General features: G+C 39.4%; 1 protein-coding gene across 1 annotated transcript in view; it reads right to left on the minus strand.

Moving 5' to 3' along the window:
* SPATS2L (spermatogenesis associated serine rich 2 like) overlaps window positions 1–9631 on the minus strand; it is a 67431-nt gene that overhangs the window by 8021 nt on the left and 49779 nt on the right. The window contains exon 8 of the mRNA XM_009284673.1: window positions 2231–2289. Within this exon, the coding sequence (XP_009282948.1) occupies window positions 2231–2289 (59 nt within the window). The remainder of the gene's footprint in view (window positions 1–2230; window positions 2290–9631) is intronic.

Consider the following 9631-nt stretch of genomic DNA (forward strand, 5'->3'; position numbering starts at 1 on the left):
TGACCTTGAATATTTCCAGGGATGGGGCATCCACCACCTCTCTGGGCAACCTGTGCCAGTGTTTCACCAGGTACAGCACAGTCCAGCAGGCACAGGGAGACAGAGCTGCGGCTGTACAGCTGTGTGGGAGCAACCAAACCATACAATAGAGGAACGTGTATCATACAGGGTAGGTAAGGCAGTGGGTGGCTACAGTTCCTTTAGCCCTGTTGGTAAATCTGTGCCTACATTGTTACTTATGCTAAGAACAAGTGTGTATCTATCTCTCTAGCTGATCTTTTAATTTCATTTTTGTGGAATACAGTCTACAAGTCTGAGAAACTTTTATCAGGTTAAATGAACAGCTTACTAGCTGGTTTTCCTTGTCCAATAGTTCTGCTTTATTGCTTCTTCTAGGTAATGCTAATATTGTTTCTCTCCAAGGTCAGCATTCCCTTTGCTGAAGTGACTGCCCAAACCATATGATCTCATCTCATACTGGCACTCATCTCCGCATGAGATGCCAGCCAAATACCCATTTTTTAAAAAAACCTGAAATTATCATATTTGGAAATTTTCCCAGTATTGACAGTAAGAGTAAGGTTACCCACTGTAAAATAGTCCTCCAGTGCAGCAAAGAGATGTGAAAATAAATAATAATGTAAATCTTGGTTAGCACGTTACAGTCCTATAACAACTTTCTGTCTAAAGTTCTGAAGGCACTTTACAAGCCTACAACAGCCTTGAGAGACAGCAGAAACTACACTGTTAAAGACAGGTACAGGGACCATCCAGTGTCACATGTGGAGTCGGCATGAAAGCAGGGAAATAGAACCTCTCGTGCAAATGCAGCACTTCGCATACCCGTAGATAAGAATTAGGTTTACTTTCCACAAAAATTACTACTATACCTGGCCAAGATTAATGAAGGGGCCCTATGATACCATCAGCCCTGGATGGTGGATTTTCAAAATGTGTTTTTGTTTATGCAGTTAGGGCTTAGATCCATGTCTGCTGATATCAATGGGAATTTTACCATTTGTTTTTCTGAGAGTGAGTGCATGCACTGTAGCTGATTATGGCTACCTGGTCTCTGCAGGTAACCAAAAAGCTGCTGATGTGTTTCCATCCACAACTCCTCCCCAGAATAACACAGAACTCCAAATCCACATCTATTTCATGTTAGTACTAGAAAAGTTAGCATACAAAATTCCAAACACAAACTAATGCCGATCTTTGCTGTAGCAACTTATACCTTTTAGTTTTCAAACATATACAACTGCAAGAGACTTAGCTAGCAACGGAGGATTTAGATTTTTCTTTTAATAAAAATTTAACTAGTATACATTTGTGAACTAAGTGGGAGTTCTACATGCAAATGAAGCGTTCAAGGACGTTACATATATTTGTGACCCTCCTTGGAAGGACCTTAAATTCACAAATCAATAAAAGGATTGTATGCATACATAGCAGTGACATTTTCATCTGCCAGGCAAGTATCATTCTAACAATACTTCGGTTATTCTTTAGTTTCTTGCTTAGCGCTCTCCATTGAAACACATCCCCTTGATCACTGGGCCATGAATACCGTATCTCAAATGGGGTATAAGACAGATATTGTGGTATCCTAACACATGGCTCATCTTGCTTTTTTTTCCCCCACCAGAATATATATACACCTTACCTATGCAAAAAACAGAGATGACATGAAAACCTGGAATCAGATCAACTCCCACAGATTATTAAGAAAACAGATTCCAGTAAACTGCTGGTTTTTGATATTTTTATTCTTCTAATTCATAAGCTTGATCACTATCCCTTAAAGCTATGCAATAACCTATTCCCCTATCAATTTCCAGTATTCTAACTCATATATATATATATATAATATAAGCAAGCAAACAGTGATTAAGAAATGGAAATGAAGTAATCGACAAACCATAGAAATAAGAGAAAAAAAAAAGTGGTCAAAGTGCTCCGATAAATAAGCAAAAGAAATAAATCATTTAAATTTAACTTCATATGAACTTTTGGTTTACCTTAATTTCATAATATTGAAACTTTGACGCACAATCCTTATAGATAGAAACTATACAGAAACTATCCTGGAACATCAAAGACTTATACGATTGTATACAATGAAAGATGCTGGAATGTTGCTAACCAAATTTATGTACTGTGTAATTTTCTGCCAAACAAAACAAGTGTTTCATGACTATTCCAAAAGTACCCTGCGTATTTTTTTACTTACTGGCTTCTTCTTTAACTTTATCAATTTCTGCCATTAATGACACTTCTTTGTCTACGATGCTAAAAAAGGAAAAAAGAAAGAAAAAAACCAGAATTTAATCCATGCTAGAACTCTATCAAAATCAAAAGCTATAATTACACAAAGACATCAGACCTTAGTTATTAGCAGTTTTGAAATTAATAAGGCTTAAAAAAATGGAAGCTGAAGAAACAGCTAGGCAAACTGACTACAAAAACTTAGTGATAATCAGTGTATGCTGATTTACACAAACATTTCCTGGCCTGTCCATGTGTCTGCACAGATGTGGAAGTCACTCTGATTTACCTCTTCAGCACTGCCTGGGCACAGCAGTCCTCAAATGACTAAACAGTCTCTTTCCTACTTAAGCAAGATATACCATTGCTGCTACCCAGGTTAATACAGCTTAGCTCTCAGTGCAATATTAAGAATAAAACAGAATTAAAGCCATTTGGAAAGAGGTACTTCTCTTCCTTAAATAGAGATATCCTTGCAAAATGTGTCAGGGTAAACAAGAAAATGGTTTGTGATGTAAATAAGCATTAACGTATCTCCATAACAGAGGTCACCTTCCTTGCCCCCCATTCTCTCCAGGACCAAGGAAGGTGTGGTTCCACTTTTACCTGGCCTTCCTAAAAGTCTCGTGTGCCTCTTCTTTCACAAATCTCTGGTGTGCAATCCCTGACAGTGCTTTTAAGCAGTCAAAATACAAACTGATCAGGTGGGTCTACTGAGAGACAGTGGGTCTGGTAAATTGTTCACATCATCAACCCAGTGACATTGTTCAGTGAAATAACAGCACTGCAGAATGCTCTCTAGTGGATAGTGCTCTGGTGTGCCACTCCATTTTCCCCTCACTAGATTGTTCTTAGTCATGTTCACGTTTAATAAACACCACCAACGTTAATGTTTATGTTTGCATAAATGAGTAAACCCAAGCAGCTGGGGAGAAATCACAAAAAGTAGGTCAAACACCAGGATTAATCCAGGCACACACTCAAGGGAAGAGTGGAGTTCTCAACCCTTTCCGTAAAATCATCCTTAAACCTAAGCTTTTGTACCCAGTGAAGACACTGAGGTATATGCGAACTAGCTTCCATCAGAAGGAAGACATTATAGAAAACTCAGGAGCAAAACATTTGTCTAGAATGCCCTTAGCAAGAAAGGAAAGATCCTACGGAGTTCAGTGGGCAGCAATCAAAGACAGAAGACTTACAAAGAGAAGGGCTGATGGGTTGTTAACTAAAACAGAAAGATTAGGAAGCGGGCAGCATAGGGAACACATGGCAGATATACAGCTGACTCAACCAGAAATTTACCAGCTAGAACACGTTCAAGTGCCATGCAGCTTTCCTTGAAATCTTCCCATAAATTAACCGAGCTCATACAGGAGGTTTCCAACAGAAGTTCTGCAGAGTCCTACCCTCAGGTTTTACCAATCAACCATGCCACCTTTAGAGGAGGAGAGGCTACTACCTTCATGCTGCCTCCCAATAGCCAACAAGAGGGACAGAGACAGGTTGGCTGATGGCAAAGGATGCAGCAAGACAATAAAATTGCAGCGTAACACATTTTTCTGTTTCATACATATAAACAAGACTAAAAATATTGTCTTGGCCTGCCAGATCAATTTAGTGTCACCTACACACCAGAGGAAATAAAACAGAAAGGTTTTTTACAGTAGAGCAAATCAGTTAAGAGGCATACTCTTGCAATGAAAGGACACACTTGTTCCAGTTGGCCCTCAATATTCTCCAGGCATAAGCATTAAGCTTGGACTCCAAATAGGCAGGTGATGATTCCAGCTTGCTAATCTAAATAGTGATAGCTTTTCAGAATTAATCTATTTTCAATTAGCTTTTGTAACTACACAGTATAATAAACTTCCTTGGCTTTCACAGCAGGTGGCTGAAATGAGTCTTGTAAGTTCTCACCTGTTTCTACCCTCCACAAAAAAAGAGATTTTAATGGTCTTGAGTATTTTCCCCTAAATTTAAAAAGTCTGCACGTTTTTGCTTTTTGCTGTCTCTGTTATAAAAGTGCCTCCCTAGCGTACTACATAGATTATATAAACATAAACTTTTGGCTGGAAAAAATATTCAAGCAACAAGCTCACAACAGCAGAGCTCATCAGATCTATGTTTTGACCCAGTTCATTCTATGACTGTCCTCTTCTCACTCCAACAACAGATCCTTGCTAAACCGCTTGGCCCCACACATTTTATTTTGATGCCAAATAAAAACACTTTTAATACCAGAATGAGAACAAGGCCATAGCAGTCCTATATCTATCATATTTTGTAGTCAGATCTCATCTGTTTACTAGACAGTTTTCCTAATGTTTTAGTGGTCTCTGATGAACATTTCAGGAAAGCATTTGGATGTTGTAGTAGCAGAGGCCAGGACTCTGATGAATTTGATGGAGAACAACCACCTGAGTACTTCTCTTGTAGCTACAAACTAACATTGGGAAAACTACAGAATAAAACAAGAGAAAATGTGTTTGGTGCCTTTGTCAGTATGAGACTAGTTAATGGGATAAACTAAGTTTCTTTAATGGACAGATCTTCATGGGGTTGCCCTTCCCTGAAGACAATGCAGCTGTACTAACTAATGTCCAGCTGAGGACATGGATTCTCTCTCTCTCTTGACAAATGGAAAGGAACGTACTAATTCTCATCTGGAAGTGTACAGCCACATTTCTCAGCTTGGAAATCATGAACTACCACATGTCATGGAATAATGGGTGAAGTTAATGTTTCTTTAGGAATATCATAGGTCAACAAGCGCTAGGAAATGCTACGTCTCTTCTTAGTTCACATAAGGGTCAATGATTAAGGAAACAGAATAGGAATCAATTTGATTCCTTTCTAGTCACATAGAACACTTCAGTGCAAAACTGACAAACTCCTCCTCCATCAAGAACTTGGCAAAGCTATAAACAAACAAAAATGACAGAGAAAGCTGGAAATCTGGATTGGAAAAAAAAAAGACAAAAACCCAAAACAAACACAAAAAGAAAACTAAATGCTAACAGATATAGAAGGAGAAAGGACAAGAACACCATGGAAAAATCAATGGATCAAATTTTGTCTCTTTTTCCTGCTAAGATCCCACTGTTTTCACATGAAGCTTAGAGAGCCACTCAAGATGAACAGCTTCTTAACTCATGAGAAGTTTAACTGGTTTTAATGTATTTTCTGGAATAATGCCCTACTCAGCTCAACAGGATGATCATGATCAGACCACAGTGCTAGCATTATTGAGAACTGCTCAAAGCTCGGCTCAGCAATGCCTCCTGGGAATGCATTTTCTTTCAATGCTTCTTAGTGTCCACTTGATACCAAAATGTTGTATCAAGCTGGTATCAAGTGCACAGCCTGCAGCCAGTGGTGTGCTGTGGAGAACTGGATACTGGGTGCTAGAGAAACTTTCTGCACACTCACGTATCACCAGGTTTGGGCTGTAGCAGAGCAAGGAACAGAATGCATTTCAGATCTAAAGACACCTCAGGGAAAACGTTCTGCTAATTCCTTCCCCTCTAGTTATGCTTGGGTCTTCTATAGATGCTAGGAACCAGGGTTGAAATCATAAACATGCTTCTTTAGCTGAGGTTCTGGAGAGGTCATACCCTTATCAATTTTTTCTGATTACTCCCAGCACTAACATTCTATCAGGCTTCAGCCATCCCTTCTCCTTCCCTCCAACATCAGCACTTGAGTATATTCCATATACCATTTGAGACTCCTGTGACAAACACACAACTCAGCACCACCACTTTCCTCTCTGAATGTACCTGAATCCATGCCCTAATCATCAGCCTGTAGGATCCCCTGCTGTAGTAGTATTTGCCAGTTCTGCTGTAAGTGTTCAGGTTTTTATGATACATTTATAATACTCACTGGAGCAAATACTGGGACTCAGATCCGTTCTCCCATTCACCAGGCTCAAGGACAGATCTGAATCAAGTGAGTCTTATACTCCATGACTGATGCTGGAGCCAAGACAGAGTAACCCTACTACCTCTTTCTTTTCTGTCTCCCTTTGCAACATCTCTCTTCTGAAAGGTCTGATTCTGTTCTTCTCTTACCCCTCGCTTTTTCAGGATCAGGGCCTGGGTACCAAACTCTAGCTATCAGCATCGTATCATTGTTCACCGCAGGTGAATATCTGTAGTTTGGAGCACAGGATTCATCACTGTTTGATTTTAATATCCAGACAAAGTTTTGAGGTGGGGTTCAGGAAGGAGACAATTTTGCTGAAGGAACACAGCAAGTCAGAGGCTTAACATAGAGGACATGCAAACAGGGCCAGGATACAGCCAGTGCTCATGCTGTAGAGATACGAGATGCAGCAGGAGAGACAGCACCTCTCTAGGATTCATTTTGCTGAAGTGATTCTGAAGGCAAGAGCATAAGTTTCCTATTCCTGGTCAAATGGACAGTACTCATGCCTTGGACTTACGCAGGCTGGCAGAATTTACACTACTATACAATGGGAAAAGAGCTGCAAATGCCAAGCTGCAATAAGTTGCCGGCACAGCAATGATAGAGGTAAGTTATGCTGACAGCTGCCTCAATTTCAGAGTTTCATACTCAGAACAAATTCTGAATTTGTTCTGACATTAGTGGAAACAAATTAATCTTCCTCCAGTTCACTGCATGAAATTTAGTGCTTGCACAGTGAAAAAGAAAAGATATTTTCAGTCAGCTGCAATACCCCAAAATCCTACTATAATGATTAAAGTTATAAGTGCCTCTTCAGAAAAGCTGCTTCAGATTGCCAGGCTGGCTGATTTATAGCTTTACTGATGAGAAACAGAAGGGTTCCAGATGACCAGAATCTTTTCTTTCCTTCTACCTCTTCTAGGCATTATGATAAACCTATTGTCCCTGAAGAGACAGGGAAATAATAAGACCAAGCTGACATGGAAGCAAACATGCTGACACAACTCACAAAGGTAAGCCACAGCTGCATGGCAGAGGTTACTGTTAAGAGTGTAATTCAAATGAGTCCTTTCAAAACCCCGTTAAACCCCCCAAAATACCAATTTTCTCCTTGAGGTGTTTAATGAGCTTCACTTTCCCCTGAACCAGCTTTGTGCACAGTTTGAGAATGAATGCCGTGTTGGAGCCTGAGGAAGACACAGTCAGCTGTGGCATTCTGAATGACTGCAGCAGAGCTCTTCATCTAGAAGGGGGAAAGAACTATTTTTTCATGGGTACCCTCTGGGGTCTGGTTCAGCAGGTAGGACGCTGGAACACCGATGTACAATTTGAGTCCTTTTTTCATGAGGAAGGGAGTTAGTTGTGGGACACTGCTGGAGTTTGACAGCTTAGGCTTCAAAAAAAGAAAAAAAAAACCAAACAGCACACCATTCTCCAGTGAGTTTGCTCTGTCAGCAGGCTTTGGAACAGACCCCAGTAGCTCCTTAAAGTTGTGCTGGTTAACAATCTGCTGACAACTCAAGCAAGTTTGAGTGACATTAGTACTGTCACTGTCTCTGCTATATCTGAGCTGAGATTACATGCAAATTCATGGGATGGTCCTGATAAGCTCAGCATTAGTCTTTAAGCGTTATGCCTTAATTCACGTACACATTTCCCTTCTAGCATGAACATATTTGACCCACAGGTGGAGTGAAAAGACAGCTGATAAGAACCTCTAAGCCAATTGTATTTCACAAAAGAATCCCCCACCTCAATCCATAAACCAGAACTGTCCCTGTCAAACTTTCAGCACAAGGAACTAGAATGATGTGATGAGAATGTAAATATAAAGCCCAATCACCTGTAATGGGTGATTACAAGCTTTATGGGATTACTGAATAGCCATGCTATTTTGTAATTGGAGAAATGATACTTCAAGTTTTCTTTATATTAATAAACCTGTAGGAAAAGCTGTTGTTACACTACATATTTTGCTATGTCTCAGTAAATGATATTCTTCCAGTATTAGCTCAATAGTTTTTAAATGTTCATGGTGCTTGAAGGTTTTTTGATCACTGTATTAGCATATGCACAATGTTTACTAAGCAAACCAGTTTACATGAATTTTCATTCTGACCACAAATACAGTCTGACAATAAGCAGATAAACAAAAGACAGAACAAATCAATTTCACCAAAATCCTTCCCTCTGCAGTATACCATCGGGTAAAAGTAAAAATGCCTGAAGGCTTTTAGTTATTCAAGTTTATTTTTTGTTATTCTTTATCTACCTTCACTAATATTGTTCTCTTCAGCAGCCAGCTAGCACAGTGGGGCCTGGTAAAGCCGTTATAATTAAAGGTCTGTTTAATTTTTCTTTTAAGATCTCTTTACAAACAATTAGAAATTTATTGCCTGATCATAAAAACTTGTTTAAGCTGAAAACTGGCATGGAAAACCTTTTCCTGAAAGAACACTTCTAAATTTTATTTATTTAGAAATGAAGGTATCACCTCAGGATTTGGCAGAGTTTTAACAACTGTGAGTGAGTTGTACCATGGCTTGTTAGCATCCTGCACATTTTTACATAAATTTGTAAAGTATTTCTTTCCTATTTGAGTCTCAGTTCTGATCTGACTACTGAGGCATTGAATATATTACTGGTTTTATATATTTTAAGCCTAAACACACTCTGGCAAGGCAGAAGACTGTGGTCCCTGTTGTTGGGCTCCTGCTACAGAGGAGAGGTAACTTTCCCAAAAGCATCCTGGAAAGTGGCCACAAAGAAAGTAGAAGAGTCTGGCTCTTTGGTCTAACACCTGTTGAATTTTTTTTGAGACAATTATTCCCTATGTGTGTTTAATAAGTTAGATTTCTCCTTAGTCTGACAACAATGAGATCAGAAAGGATATATTCACTTTTCATCCACAAAAGCATAAACAATCTACATTGTTTAATAACGTAGATTTAGTAAGACATACACAAAAGCAACAATCTACCTGCATGGTCCCAAAAAGCACACGTGCTTGTGTTAGTATGAGGATGACAAACACACCTATGAATGACTGAAAGGGAAGAGGGGAGACGCAAGGCCATAAAGTATAAACAACAGTCTAAGAGGCAGTGTAATTCACCTTTGGATTTCACCTCTGTAATCTGTCTTTGCAAGCTTAGTAAAAAATAAGGGGATGAAGCAAGTATCTGTAAAAGACAAAGGGGCCAGAAGGGGGACATTATGTAGGATGACAAACACACCTATGAATGACTGAAAGGGAAGAGGGGAGACGCAAGGCCATAAAGTATAAACAACAGTCTAAGAGGCAGTGTAATTCACCTTTGGATTTCACCTCTGTAATCTGTCTTTGCAAGCTTAGTAAAAAATAAGGGGATGAAGCAAGTATCTGTAAAAGACAAAGGGGCCAGAAGGGGGACATTATGTATATTATTGAAACCCC

This window comes from Aptenodytes forsteri, unplaced genomic scaffold (assembly GCF_000699145.1).
Source record: "Aptenodytes forsteri isolate BGI_AS27 unplaced genomic scaffold, ASM69914v1 Scaffold183, whole genome shotgun sequence".
NCBI lineage: Eukaryota > Metazoa > Chordata > Aves > Sphenisciformes > Spheniscidae > Aptenodytes > Aptenodytes forsteri.